This window comes from Antennarius striatus, chromosome 2, assembly GCF_040054535.1.
Source record: "Antennarius striatus isolate MH-2024 chromosome 2, ASM4005453v1, whole genome shotgun sequence".
Lineage (NCBI taxonomy): Eukaryota > Metazoa > Chordata > Actinopteri > Lophiiformes > Antennariidae > Antennarius > Antennarius striatus.
The window spans coordinates 22,920,344-22,936,272 of NC_090777.1; the positions used below are offsets into that span (position 1 = coordinate 22,920,344).

Consider the following 15,929-nt stretch of genomic DNA (forward strand, 5'->3'; position numbering starts at 1 on the left):
AGATGAAGTATTTATGCTGGAAGCATGTAAACTCAAGGGTACAGTCAGTGCATAGTATAAATACTCAATTCATTGCTATTCCACTCTTCATGAATGCCCTGGAGGAACACATTAACATAATGAAACATTTGGTGTTATTCTACATTTTTGTTATTGTCAAACTAAGCCTTGCAAATAAATTATGCATGGGTTTTCATGTATAGACATGTTTGGAAGGTTTACATGGCAAGTGATGATGCATACCATTGATGCAGGGTTAAACTAGTCTAAAACAGCTGCAAAAGCAAAATAAAGATGAAGCACCATGGTAACACAATGTATCACAGATTGTGTTTTTGTAAAATTAATACCCAACCATTCTTCAAAATTGGGCTGAAATCACCCCTGGCATCCTCTATTACCGACTCACATTAATTATTTCAGTATTTGCCTTGTAATCCAGGCTGAGAATCCTACCAGAACGAATGGGATGTCAGCTTTACGCAACTACTTGTAAAGGCATTACAGGGCGTTAAGTCCCGTGTGGATTTGAATCGGTCTCAGCAGTACAGGATTAGAGGCAGCGGGGATTAGACCTTCCCTGGAGGAAAAACGGGAGCAGGACTCGTAGGGACTCCAAATTTAGGAAACGCTTTTCTAGATGTATCGTTGGTGCGACGAATCCACTTCAGCCAGGTTGGCCTGAACGCACAAATGAATGATGGCTTCTCTGCCATCAGCAGTTAAATCACAATGACTTTGTAACTGCGATTAGAAACAACATTTTGCTCAAGGACTCTTTTTTTTTTAATATCAATATTGAAGCGGATCCAAAAACGTGTTTGGATATTAAAAGGTAAGAGCTTGTGGCCCAGTGGTCGGGGTCTTCGTCTGCGGATCCACTGACCCTGGGGCCATTTCATTCCCTCTAAACACACTGACCCACACCTCCATTAGTGACCTAATGTAATTTCAGCCTCTGCTGTGGCGCAGAGATGCTGAGCCCAGTCTGAGTTAACAGACTTGCATGAAGACAAATGACCACCATTCAGCCTCTTACAACTGCGGGTTATTCTGTTAGCCGCAAGCCAGGATGTGAAAGCACGATCTCAGGATCAACCCAGACCGATGGGCCCTTCCGAGCACTGCAGGACTAAGGACGTGTTCCACAGTGACCACAACTGGCTTCACCATAAGATGGAAATATTTAGAGGTGATAGCAAAGTGTACCAATTAGTATTAACAGCAGTGACGGAAATCCCAAGGAAGAATTTAGGGTGCAGGCTTGAAAGTCAGCTTCCTCCATCTCCAGGGGGAAGTGTGAGCGGCAGGTAATTTGAGGGTGGGTTAATGAAGTAGGAAGGAGATGGAGAAGAGTTAGATTCAGGGTGAGCTACAAACTCTGGAACTTGTGGCTTTCTGTCTGAGGCTGAAAAGCTCAGGATGGAAAGGATCTCTTCCACTGACAAGCACATTTTCTGGGAAACTTTATCAGCCAGCTGATGACTTTCATGATTGAAATACCATCATATCGCAGATGTCATCATGTAGGACAGAATAACTGATAAATCAGATAGAAATAAACCCCCCCCCCCAGTTTATAAGACTATTTGAACATTTTGCCTAAGAAACAGTTCATTTTTTTAACACTGTGATTTCTCATCTGGAAGGTCTTGAAACAAACATAAATACAGAATTTGGCCGTATGCAATTTTTAACCAGCAAAGTTTATTTATATATAACAACAGTACAAAGTGAATCCTTGGCTTGCAAAATAGGTGTGCTTCATATTTACAATAGGTACACAATAATATATTATCATAACAAAACCAAAGCAAATTAAAAAAAACAAGAGAACAACCTTTTTTTTTTAAATACTTTAAGTTTCTTACAATTTTCACAACACTTTTATAAAACAAGAACAGACAGCCATTATTATTATCATCATCATCATCATTGTCAGTATATTTTACAGAACTCCAGTGTGTAAAAAGCTTTTGTTTACAATGTGTTTAAAGTGTAAGGATACTACTTTTATACTTGCCGATATTTTGACTTGGGGGTAATACACTGATGTGGATTTCAGTTCTTCTGTTGGAGGCAACAAAGCAAACAAAAACGCTGATTAAATGCTTCGTTTCGTATAAAGAATGACACGCGCCAATCAAAACCACGACACCATCTGTTTGGCAACACGTTACGCTAAGAGCAACAAAGTGCACAAAGCAAATCTTCAATGAGCGGTCAGCTCCAGCTGAAATGAGGTTTTTTTTGTCCGTGAGCATCTTTTTTTTCTCATCTCACATCACGGGCAGTCAAACGGGATTCTGCACCGCAGAAAGAATAAAAAAAACTTCCCAGTTCAAAATGAATGAAAATTGCCCAAGACATAATTGCATGGAAAAAAACAACAACTATATCTAGCAACAACAAAAAATCTCTTTCATAAAAAGGTGCATTTAGCTGTAATATAAGACGTGGATGCGCAGACTTCTGGGAAGAATTGCAGCAAGACTAATGATGGCACAGATTAATTTGGAATACTGGGCAGAACTGAATTCAAAGTCATGCAAAGAAAAAAAAACAACAACCCTCACATGAGACAAAAGGAAACATCCTGATATAAATGATTGTGTTTGTCACAATTCTGTCTACAGGAGAGTTAAACTCTAATAAACACACATTTCATCCCTTGCAAAAAAAGGAAAAAGGCATTTAGGTCCTGTTAAAATGATAGAAGCATTACTCCATACAAGCAATGTGAGGTATGAGGAGGATACAATTCTAGTCGCTGAATTTGGGAAGACACCTTAATCAAAAGGAAGAAGCTTTATGATTTGTGTATATACTGCATATTGTGTGCCGATGTGTACCTCAAGATGTTTATTGTGTGGTGAGAAGGCGCTTTCATAGATGAGGGAACAAATTACAAGTCTTTCCACTTCTGTCCCCGGTGGCCAGTAGTGGTATAACAGAACTATTTGATCCACAATCCCAGCCTTTATTTATTTTTATTAGGTCCCTGTAAAATAAACTGATGACTGAAGAATGATGGACAAATCTGTTTTGTTTTGTGTGTCGGTATTGTCCCACACAGAGACAGCCATACGACGATGTCCACACATTTTCAACAACCTCGCTCTCATTTGTCGGGACCGAGAGCCAAGAGATGAGGGAACACTAGTTTGTGCCGGACCTTTAAAAACAGGAAACCATTAAAAACTGTCAGCATATTCATCATCATTTAAGACTGTGGGCAAAAGTTCTTTGCTTTAAGTGATGCTGTAAAATATTATTTAAGTAATAAAAAAAAGCAAGCTTCATTTTTCTTAGCTTTCCTTTCTTTCTTTTTTTTTTTAACAATTTGAAAATGATCTGAGCTGTGAAGCTGTGATATGATCTGCACCGCTGCTGCTTCTCCAATCCCATACTTGTCAAACTCAACCATCGCCATTCTCTACTCCACCGTGGAAACTTTCAAATTCAAGAACACAACCAGTGAGGAAGCAACAGGAACAGCAACATACAAGGAAATACCGATGAGGTAAGATTTTGCATTCATTTTCTTTTTATCAAATGAAGTCAGACAGCAGATATTTCTTTAAACTGGTGTGATATTTGTGTAAAATGCAGCTCCTGATGCTTACATACCACACAACACATGTAGGGTGTAATTATACTAAAAAAAAAAAAGTGGTATTGTGAGACACATCACCATTACTGTGAGCTGTTGCACCCCCTACTGGCCAGACATGCTAACAGCGTGTAAATCATGACCTCATCCTCCATTTCTCCTTGCCTGTCGGTTCTGGTTTTTTTTTTTTCTTCCCATCTCCACATCACACTGTGAAGACAACCGACTCAGATCAAAGACAGGCTTCAAAGCCGGAGCAAGAAACTAGAGCTAAAGGGGGTCTCTCTCTCACTCCACTACTCTCTCTCCTTATTTCTAGACACTTCTCTTCAAACGGTTCAGGCGAGCTGAGTGTCGAGCGAGGCGATGTCAGGCTGTACCCTCTTCACCTTTCCTTTTACTTTATCTCGCTAAGACGGTTCTTAGTGGGACGGAGCATCGCTTGGAAAAACCATCGGGCTACGAGGCGTCAGAGAGACTGTGCCCGAGTATAGGACTAATAAGATCAGCAACACTAAGCAGGTGAGTTTTGTAAGGCCACAGAGAAAAGAAGCACCTTTCGCCCACTACTGGTGTTTGTCATGCTCTCTGCACAGTTGCAGTATTCTGTGCAAACCTTTAATGCTACCTATTTTCAAGTACTTGATGTAAACAACAAGCAAACATGCATCTCAGAAGAAGAAATGATTTATCCAGAAGATGGAGTCTACAGTGTGTTGTCATCCAGCTAGAAGTTTGGAAGTTTACATCAGCTTTTAGGTGTCTGATGTTTTGGTTTGTGTCAGGAGTCATGTCCACGAGACGTGAAACACTCGTTTTTCACATCTGTGTTCCCCCCCCCCCCATGTTTATTCCTTCATATTCTCTTCGTACCCTTCGTTGAGATTTAAAAATCGCTGTTCCAGTGACGTAAGTGTAGAGTCAATATGCTGCAACTTGTCAACCCAACATCTCTCAATCATCCCATTGGACATGATGGGGTTTGTATCTGAAGAGATCTTCCTCTCTGCCTAATTTCTTTGTTATATTTTCAATAATAATTTGCCCTTATGGAATGCTCGACGTGACCTCAAGGTCGGGACTCGGTTAGCATGTAGCTACTGAGTCTCTCACCAAGTCGTCGAGATCCATCCGTCCAGGCAGGTCGAGCAGAGGCACAAAGGATGAAACCTGCACGTTGACTCTATTCTTGGGGGGTGTACTGGGGGTGTTTGTGCTTCAGAACATAACTGCTGAAAATTAAATATTTAATTTGATTTGCTCTGTTCCCTCCCTCTCTTCACCCACTGCCTAGCTCGCTCGACCGCTGCCACGCCCTGTTTCATTTGGCCATTGAGCTGCAGGTGAGTTTTGCCCTCAAACCTCTACTGAGACAACCTGGTTCCTTCTGATAAAAGCGGAAACCAATTTTTGACACTTTAAGGAGTGATGTGAGACAACAGGATCTTTTGTTGTAGGCTAAAATGAGATCCATGTCCACTGAGGACATGGGCGGCAGCGGCCAGAAAAGCTGGACTGGCTAACCGGAGCTGGCGTGACTCGTTGGCACTTGATAGAAATCGATTGAACGGACCCTCACATCTCTTCTGATGTGCGAAAGCATGCATGCAAAATATACATATAGTTGATCAAGTTCCCAAAAAAGATGCAAACAGTGATTTTTGAGAAAGGAGAGTTGCGCAACACGCTGCTGAAACGGTCCACGCCTTCCTCCAATCAGAAACAGGATTTAGGGTAAACAATGTTGGGGAAGCGGTCAGATGGGCCGGAGCCCACACGGACGAATGGAGTCGTTCACTTGACGAGCTACTGCAAACATCTATGGGGGCGTCAGTTCAACTGAGCCCCTGTAAGTCTGCCAAAAACTAAAATAGACACACATACAAACAAATAAAAAAACAAACCATTTTCTACATTCACAGACACTGATTGGCAAATATCAACCGGTGCATCTGACGACCCGTGAGTCACGGACATCCGAGACATTTCAGGTCATCTTCTGCGTTCACTACCGACTTCATCGCCGTCATCCTCAGTTTAGGTGCAAGCATGCCGGCCGCCACCATGAGTGGCTTCTCCAGCAATGAGGGTCACAACTCCCACGCCTTCCTGTACACGTCTGATTGGGTTTCGTCCATGTCACGTGAGCGACAGTTCATGGAGGGAAGGAGCGAGAGACCACATGGACCACAGCCTGTATTTCGCCTTCATAGCCCTCAGCTAGCGTTACACTTGATGTCTTTATAGAACGACACACACACACACACACACACACACACACACACACACGGGTTCCTGGATTGATATTTCAATCGCAACTGAAAATATTCAAATGTGATTGTACAAAAATAAAATCTAAGAAATCCAAACGTGAACTCTGTCCAATGTGAGATCTGCTTTTGCCTTTTTTTTTTTTTTTTCTCTTTCCATCTTGATTTCACATTCAGATGCGAGTTCATGGTGGACGAGAGCATAAATTTGTTTCTGCGTTTGCTCTCAGTGAGTCCTGCAGGACTCGTTCTTCATCGGCATGGCGTGAACACACACTCATGCACGCCCACGCTCGTGTAGAACATACAATTTCCTGCCAAACCGAGGAAAATATCGAACGAATGCAGCAAAAAATAAATACAAGCCGTGTTGCCGCCTCCTGCGCTCGCGTTCCTTTCCTTATGCCATTATCGGCTCCAGCTGCAGGGCCTCCATCTCAGTCTGCGTGCCCTCAGCTGGTGCCGCCATGGAGGGAGGTGGGAGGATTACAAACTAAAGTGGTTGTATGTCTGACTGGCTGTGGATGCAGCCGTGGAGATCTGGTTCATGGTTGCAGCTCCCACGATGAGAGGTAAGTAATGACCTTTTTGGGAGGTCTTGTAGCAGTTGCGGTTCAGTCTGTCTGTCTTTCAGCAGTGTAAGTGGGGAGAGTTTGGGTGTGTGTGGGGGGGGTGGTAGGCTGCTCTCAGCTCTCCAGGGACATGGCGGAGATGAGTTGCTCCACCTTGTAACCCAACCTCTGCTTCCTCGCCTGTTCATCTTGCTCCAAGGCTGCCGTGATCTGCACAGAAGCGAAACAGTTGTTAACACCAGGCAGAGAAAACACGACGAGTGCGACGACTGCATCCGCATACCGCGTCCATTCTCCCATCATTGAAAAGGGATCGGTTTGTGCAGCGGGTGAAAGACAAGGAACAGAATTACATCACCGCCTTTGTCTTTTTACAGCACCGAGGAATCGCAGCGTATTAGCCTTTGCTGTTTCATCTTCTGAGCCCATTGCTTGTAAATTTGGCATTTGTCAAGTTGGGTTCAAAAGGGATTGAGACAAGCACTCCCCTTCGTCGTCTCGCGAGCGTCTGCCCTGTCAGGGTGAGTCTATGTCAGACTGACGCCAGAGCACATGACAAAGGTCTCTAATATGAATACCAAACAGACGAAGCTACAACAAGGGTTGTGCTTTTATCACATTGGATGTGCAGCTTTGTGTTCCAGCCCTGCAGCCTTCGTTTCAGAACATATTTGTTAACACGGATCCGTTTCACACCAAACAAAACCGCACCGAACAGAAACGTGACTCATTCCAACTAAATAATAAATCCACTTCTCTCATTCAATATTTAATTTAAAAGTTTTTGAGATAAGAGGAATATCATACCGAAATATCAGAATGTGTCACTCAGAATTTAAGATACGTTTGAGAGACTATACCGCCACCTACTGGCTGGCATCAGTACTACAACATTTTTTATTTTATTTATTCAGTTATTGATTCCTTTATTTAAAAAAAATGTTTCCCCATGAACACAGAACTTATTTAAAAAGCAAAGGAAAAATTTTTCTGTTTTCAGCAAAAAGGAAAATAAAGGTTCATAAAAGTATTTATCATTGACAGGAACTTATTCCCAGGTTGTATCTACTAAAAATGTTAACATAGCTCTTTCTAACACGAGCAACGCTTTCACTTCTTTCTTTTTTTTTTTTTTAAATGCATCCTTCTTTTAATCAGTGCAACACTTTTCTGGTTGTTCTGTCAGTTGTTAAAAGTTGTCTGTTTGTCATCTGGGAAACATTCCAACAACGTCTCTTTTTTTTGTCTAGCATGGCAATCCTTTGTCTGCCGCCTGTGCAGTATCTGTCTGCCCACCTACCATCTTCCACTCATCTGCTTAAGTGCTCTTAAAGGCTGGCAAATACATTTCCTCCTCCGCATCCTGATAGGGATCTATTATTAATCTGCAGCGGTGTTTGCAGGTGCAGCTCTAGCCGCCATCTCCCACATCCATGTGAGTGGGGCTGCCGCTCCAGCCTGGTTAGCCTGACACATGGTCCTTTGTGCAGGTTTAAGTCAGGATGAACAGCCGTTAGCCTTTTATGCACTGCACTCAGAGAGGCAGCAGATACTGCAGGCGTGATGGGGTACACGTATAAAGCGTGTCTCACGCAAAAGCAAACACGCCTGCGTACATATCCAGCATGCAGCCGTCAGACAGCTACAAGTGCAGAGGCAGGAAAGAGATTCAGGCGGAGTAAAGAGGAAGCTGACAGGATAACAGTTAAAAGGAGTAGTCGTGTTCGGGAAGGAGGGAGGGAGAAAATATACAATAAAGAGAGAGAAACTGTGGCCCAACAGAAAGGTCAGGCTAATGCCTCCCAGAGGAGAAGCTGACATTACAAGCAGAATGTCTTCATAAATGCCCTCTTGCTCTCTTTTTCCCTACCTCCTCCCTCGTTTTTTACACTTCCTGTGATACAGTGCCTGCGATGCCCGTGATTCTCCTCATGAAAACCTATTTATCAGAGATCCAGCTCTACATCACTGAGCGGCGTGCCGAGAGCGTGGAGACATTCACGCCGCTTCGTTCGGCTCCGCTGGGCTTTTGGGGGGGGGGAGTCTGCCGAAGACTCTGATGTGACCTCACTAACCTCTGCCACTTATGAGGAGCACGAGAACGCCAAAGGCGAGATATATGTGCGGTAGAGCAAGGGGGGGGGGGTGAATATGTGTCACATGATCAGTTCACAATCTGCTAGTAATTAATCGTTGATCTACTAACACAGCAGCTCATTATGCCATTAGCATGTGGGATTTCCCTACAGGTAAAGTCTGTAACTTTGGGGGGGGGAGTATAAATTACAAATGATAAATTACAAGAAATTGCAAAACACTGAATGGGGTCAGAGTTCAAATCCACCAGAGAACAACTTTAAATTATAATACAACCTATTGGTAGGAAATTATGCAATTAATGCAGTGAAAGACATTGAATGGAACACAAGGGGGCGCTTTCACATATGCCTCACCTCTTCGCTGTACTTGCTGACGTAAGAGTAGATCTCGTTGAGAGCGCTCAGCATGTTGAATTCTGTGGAGTGGAGTCTGGCCTGTTCTGCCAAATAGGCGTTCATGTCCTGGTCGCTGATGGCCGGCAGTCGGTTGATGTCGGCGTAGTACCTGAGGACCCCGACAAGGACCAACACTTGGCATCACTTGCAGAGACTCACCAAATCAATCTAAAGAGCTCAACTGAGACTTAAATTGTTGATATATTCCAATTTTCTTTGCTACAGCATCACTTTTGATAACAATGCATGTCTGTAACAGATCCTCTCAAAGGGCTTTTACAGAATTAGGCTGAGAGGTGCAGGCAAGACGAAAGACAATTATGAGTCAATATCCCACAGATCTCAGTTTTATTATGAGAGGATACAGAAAAATACGACAAAGAGAATCATGTGCTCCTACCTTTCTACCCAGCTCTTGTAATTGGGGATATCTTTAGCATAGAGCAGCTTGTTGGATGGGGAGTCTTTGCCCAGGCGGTGCTCAGAAGTAGAACAAGAATCCATGAAAGTCTGAGCTACGACAGACAGACAGGCGTCCGTAATGCTGCTTTTATGGATGTCGAACACGAACTGCGGGTTTTTGATCACGTTCACCCAGAAACGTAACGGCAGGCTGGAAGAAGAGAAGAATAAATGTGAATCTGAATCTGAATTTTAAATTGAGCTTAAACTGCACCAGTTACACCCTTCTTACCAATTGCTTTTCCACGTGTGACGCACATCCGTGTCGTGAATTCCATGTTTGTCCGCTTGCTCATCCAGGAAGTCAAACATGTATTTGATGGCGAGGGGCAGCGTGCTCCCCCGGTGGACTGTACTGAACAACGTCTCGAAGAGATCGTCGACAAATTTTTGTAACGTACCCTGGGGAGAACAGCTTACAGGTTAGCAGCAGGAACACGGCCATGCCGACGTTTTGAAACACATGGAAGTACATTGACACACCTTGGTAGCAAGCAACCTGGTCAGGTAAATCTCGGAGACCATCTTGCTTCCGCGGTCTCCTTCCTTTTGGTCTCCGTGTTCGTGGTTCTTCACCAGGTGCCACACTTTCACGCCGCTTTCGAGATCAGGGGTGATCATTGGCGCACGTGAGCGGAGGCTGTCCGGACTGCCCGTGTAGCGGAACGAAGAGTCTAACCGGACAGAGAGGCGGAATTAGTGAATAACTGCTATTGCAAAAAAAAACAAACCCCAACGTCCTCTAGGGGCAGCGTTGCACAACTTTATCACACACCTGCACCTTCAATATCAATTCATTTGCCTTTCTACTTCCTGTAGTAGGCTATGCTCTAAAGGAGCTTCAGATGGTGGATGATGCAAACTGAAGAGCAAACGATTAAACGTGAGGTGCAGTTGTGGTCCCAGGTGTCCCAGTGAATACCCTCTTGACACTGGATTCCATGATGATACATAAAACGAGCGGACAAAGACCCCGTCGCCCTTTGAGGACAAAAGTATTTACAAAATATTTCACATATATTACCCGTTTCCTTCATCTCTCCCTGTCGAGAGTTATTTGATAATTATTTCTTTTTTACTCTCATTCATCTTCTCTTCTTATTCCATTTCATCTTCTCGCTGCCTCGCTGACGGAGACACGCTTGTGTCTGGCGCCACTTAAAAGCACTCGTAATTGGCTGTTCCCTTCCACATTGTACAAACGCTGTGCTAAAATGTCCCTGTCACACTCTAATCAATGCATCAAAAGATCCTTAATTTGTTAAGCACCGACGCCACCCTCCTTCATCCATGCATCCTCCTCGTCTCTGCTCTAATGTTCACACCTCCTTGGTCTTCACTTGGTCTGAATGACGCTGGTTTCCGTTTCCTAATTAGCCAGCTTGTACTCGTGGCAGCGCCCCCCCCCCCCTGGGGATACGGGATCTGAGGATCTCAATGAGGATTTCTCTGACCCGGCTTCAAAGGAGGAGGTGAACAACAAAGATTCTTGTTGAAATACAGTCACTTACTCCTTTCAAATAAGACCAACACGAACCTCTGGAGGGGTCGCTAGGGAGCACAAGACGGGTTGGATATATGTGTCTTTGTGCTGGGTGGATTGCAGTCCCAAATCCCATCTTAATCCAGTCACTGGTTTTTACTGGATTTAACATCCTTCCAGAACCCTTAAGTCCCCTTAACCCGAAGCAAACCCTTCCCTTCCCCTGAAGGCCACAGCTCCTGGATATAACCAGGAGGTGGAGGAGGATGTTTGGGGGTGGTTTTTAAGGCTACAGGAGGGAATGGGTAGCCCAAATTGAGTCAAGATGCTAAGTGTTGAATGTTAAATTGGAATAAATCCATCAGCAGGTGTCAAGGTGCAGCTGTGCATGCTGTGCCAACCATGATTGATGGAGGACAGACACATGCCAGCAGAGGCTCTACATTTTATGCCGATCACGTTCAACTCCAAAGCCAGAGGAGGAGAAATGAGAGGGAGAACAGCCTCTCAGCGGGTCGGCGTCGTTTCTCGACGGATAAACATATCCCTAGAGACGAAGGCGTTTGAGAGCAACTGTGACGACTCTCTAGAAGACAATCTAGACTAAACAGCATCATGAAGACAATGGTTCCTATTTTTTTGCAGACTATTCTGCTTTGCGTAGTTCATGAATGCGCTATTGCACTCTGAGGTCATGACCTCCCACCAATGAGTACTTGCACGGGTTTGCCCGCCTGTCTCTTAGGAGGATTACTCATAAAATTATGGACAGATTCATTTTGCGGATTCATTCTGGAGTGCCATGCAATCATAAATCATCTTCGTCATGAATGCTACTTCACGTTGATTTCCAGTACAAGCACTGACGATGAAGTACTTTTTGAGGTAAGAAATAAGCAAAAATAAGCTTTGTGAGTACTTGGAGGGACTAGGGTACTTTTAGCTCTTTGTCTGTGTCCTCAAGTCGCTTTCTACGCACAATCCTAATAATTGGCTGTGCTCATTTATCCGTCTATCTTAGTGTGAATGCTCAGAATAATTGGCATTCACAAGCTGTCTGGTTCTGCAGTGAATATTTGGTGTGAGACCAAATTTGGCACCTAGCAATGCAAACTTCAAGCGTATCTGAAGGATGTGCTGCATCTGCATCGATGCAATGTTCAGGGAAATGGGATCCCACTGTGTTCTGTAATCAATGCATCTTTATTATTATAATATTAGGATTCTGAAGTGAAACAATGACTAGTCCCGTCTTCATCACTTTCTTTCTCCATTCTTACACCTAACACAAGATTCTGGGCATCGACGGTAAAGCGGATGCACAGTTGGAGGGAGAAAAAGGTTGCAAAGAGACACTCCACAGCAAGAGGAGGATTTCAAAGCAGAACCGGCCGTTGCTTCGGCCAAAGAGGATTTGGCTTCATTCTAACAGCTCTTATAAAAAAAAAGGAACATTCTGACGTATCTCGGAGACAGCGAGCTTTCATTTACACACAATTAAGGGTTGGATTAGCCGTGATTGCTTTATGAACACACTCTTGACATTCCGCAGTCAATGTGAAAGCCACGACGGAGTCATCTTGTAAACCAACTCACCATATCTGCTGATGGAGGTGCGAGATATGCTGGCAGACGAAGGGATGTTGTATGACGAGGTCTGTTTGGGCACCAAAGCCACGACGCACCGGTCTGACACCTGAAAAGGAGCAATTAGACAGTGTAAGAAAAAAAAAAGAAAAAAAAAGCTGTATCTGTGCTGCTTGTTCTCCCAGCCCCGCGGTTGCGTGATGGTTCTACTCAACACGACATTTCATGACATTTCAAGCCTCGGAGACATGACATGCGCTTCGCAGCCGGCGTAAGATGCTGAGGAAGAGTGAAAGAGACGAAGACAAAGACATAGGAAAAAAGGAAAAGGCTGTCATGAAGAGAGAAAGCAGAATGTCGTAAGCCTCGACGCGTTCGCTTCACATCTTTAGAGAAATGAGTTAAGGTGATATAAAATAGCATTAAAGCCGAACAGAGAACAGAGTCGGAGAACGATGAATAGAAGAAGATGTGTACAGGAGAGCCTGAGGTTTCAATCTTTACTTTCTCTGTGATTTATATTTATGAAGAGCTCATGGCCCGTTTGATCCACTCACTTCAGATAAGATGAGAGAAACTGATGCAAACAACATTGGAAAGGATGCTCGTGAAATCTATTTTTAAGACATGTTCTTTCACAAGTTTCACACCGAGTGAATTCCATGTGAAAAGACCATTAAAGTCCAATAAATCATTGAAATGTTCTATAAATACACCAAAAAAAACCAAAACAACATCGCATATTAAGAAAACTCAAAAACACAGCTCACAGATCTCGTGGTTCTTTTCTGAAAGCCGAGACAACAAACAGCTTGTTGGCTGGCATTTACGGCCCACCCCAAGGAGGGATTTCTGCCTCCGACCAGCGAAGAGAAACAGATGAGCCTCTGGTGGGGAAATTAACACAAAAAAAAAACCAAAGGCCAGGCTGTAAAAGAAAAAGCTCAGTGAGGAGAATAAAACGGAAACTTTCCATTTGCTACAGCTCTCTTTCTCATGCTTTGTTGGAAAGTTAGTGGGATGGACAATCTTTAAAGTTCATTTCACTCTTGAGAGCGTCTCATCCTCCCTTTCTTTCACTCTTTTCAAACTAATCTCCTCTCTGATATTAGTTGGGATTGCCATCTGACCTCTTCTGGCCACACTGGAGACACACTTCAAACTGGGGGCTGAAATCTGGATGGATCCCGGTGCCCAGACCTCTTGGACGGAAATGACAAATTGTCTTCCTCACCTTTGCGTCCCACCTTCCACCTACAACTGACATCTTTGACCCATCTCGTTCTACCGGCTCACCCTTTTCTCATTTGTCTCCTGCTTTCCTGTACCTCATTTCTGCAGATCCTCTTGCCTACCCTTTGCTCGTGATGCATGGACCGACCGACAGCGAGGACTCGGTGAAGTCTCCGCCGCTGTTCCTGTGATACATTTTCTCTTAGGAGCATGAAATAGCTTCTCTGTCCCCCCTTTTCTTTACGCCTCCCTCCATCCTCACTCTTTCTCTGTGCTTTTCATGGCTGACAGAAAGGCTACAGCAGAGATGGGTCCTTGTGATAGACTAAATGATTGAAGGCGTGCAGATTCGCCCTTCAGGGATAATCCAGTGTGGGGCTGATAGTGGGCAGGTGTGATAAGGGCTGTGGGCCCTGCCTGTGATAAGACCTTCCATTAGACAGCGCCGTGGAGACCAGGCAGCGGAGTGTGGTCAGCCACTATCTTTCTTTACCTAGCCATCCACCACATGACCCACAGGCCTAGTTTTGGTCCATCTGCCCCCCTCTATCCTGGGTTTATGCCCTGAGATCAAGATCTTAATCGCACCGGTCGATTCCATCCCATAGCCTGGAAACAACTGGTGCATACGTGAGGAAATGTGGCATTATGTGTGAATGTAACTCACTACTGGGTGTCCTGAAGAGTTCAACGGGAATGTGTCTGCCTTTATAGTTGGATTTATTGTATATTCATTGAAATAATTCCTGAAACATAGTTTTTTAATGTCACTGGTCCGAGATTTTTATTTAAATGTACAAAAAGAAAGACTGGTAAGCCAAGACAGGCCCAAATTTAGATGCTGTGCCTTGTGTTTTTTGGGTCTGTCGAAAATTTCCCAAAATACCCCGACTGATGTCTGCAAGGTAGGTAACAGGAGCGAGCCGGCAGGCCATCCTGGTGTGATCAACAGTGTCGACTGTCTCCGAGAAGAGGACAGATGGAGGTTACCCGGCAGCAGGGGAGGAAAGTTTCCGAACTTTATATTTGGACCAAGTCTCACGCAAAGGGAATCAGGGAGAGGTTTGCCCTTTACTGTCACATATCTGCTAATTAGGAGTAATATTCCTGATGACAAATACACTGCCCACAAAGGGGCAAGGCTAACAAATACTAATACGGTGCAAAAGCCACAGTCCACCTGGTATTAATCAACACTTTGCCCAATGTCGTCAACGCAATTATTCACAGGGAATACAGCCCAGATCTGTTCATCATTAGTGACCCGAGCAGTGAGACGGTTCATGATGACTTCCTGCTCATGAGAATCATTAACACTGCCCTCTCTCCATAGCAACGCAAGCCTCCGAGATCTATCCGGCAGAAGGAAGGTTAACGCGACCATATCAGGAAGACGGTGCCCGGTGGAGGCGGAGATGAAAAGAACGTGTGATGACAGTCTTTCCTTCGATCAATCAGTCCAAAATACTCTCCAATCTCATGAATCTTTTATCTTAACTCCTGTGTGTACATCCCTGATGTGCTGTGTGTGTGTTAACACGCATGTTTGATCATGATTCCGTCTGTCGGTGAAAGACATTTATAAAGAGGGGAGTGGGAAGATGGGATTACTTCCTGTGAATGCGCTGAATTTGAATAAAAATTCTGAGTTCATTTCAAATTTGTGCATTTTTGATGTTGTGGTAGGGTGTTGGGGGGGTGTACATTTCTATATCTGGGTTATGTAAACCATTATTTCCCGAGAGGCAGAGTAAATAACCAGTGGGACTTTGAGGCTCCATGAATTTTAATACATTTCCTGGTTCCCAGGTGATGCACATCCTCTCTCTGGACACCTCTACAGCCTCACACGTATTCTCTTCTCTGAGCATCTTCCTCACTCTGGGGCCTAATGAGCTATGCTCCCTTGTTGAGATAGGCGACCAGATGTGCCACTGCAGCTGCCAACACAATTGCCTATCATGTGACGCACACACGAAAGCCAGCTCATCACAACAGCAAAGATGCACAAGTGGCTATGTTGTTCCAACCTACTCTCATCTCCATCCAGCTCTTCCTCTTCTTCCTCCATCTCCACATTCCCCCTACAGCCCACTGGCATCTCCTCTGAAGTCAGGTTTTACGTTCGGCGCAGAGACCCTTAGATCCGTGATCAATAGCGGGTCTTAGATCTACTATTGAGCCAGCGACAAAGGGAAACGGTCGTACTTATGT

At 44.3% G+C, this 15,929-nt stretch overlaps 1 protein-coding gene across 1 annotated transcript in view; it reads right to left on the bottom strand.

The window, feature by feature from the left end:
- Window positions 1–1,685: 1,685 nt before the first annotated feature.
- plxna2 (plexin A2) overlaps window positions 1,686–15,929 on the bottom strand; it is a 136,601-nt gene continuing 122,357 nt past the window's right edge. The window contains exons 27-32 of the mRNA XM_068326421.1: window positions 12,492–12,591; window positions 9,896–10,086; window positions 9,645–9,814; window positions 9,351–9,563; window positions 8,909–9,059; window positions 1,686–6,665 (exon numbers count right to left, since the gene is read on the bottom strand). Coding sequence (XP_068182522.1) covers window positions 6,570–6,665; window positions 8,909–9,059; window positions 9,351–9,563; window positions 9,645–9,814; window positions 9,896–10,086; window positions 12,492–12,591 — 921 coding nt within the window. The 3' untranslated portion in view covers window positions 1,686–6,569. The remainder of the gene's footprint in view (window positions 6,666–8,908; window positions 9,060–9,350; window positions 9,564–9,644; window positions 9,815–9,895; window positions 10,087–12,491; window positions 12,592–15,929) is intronic.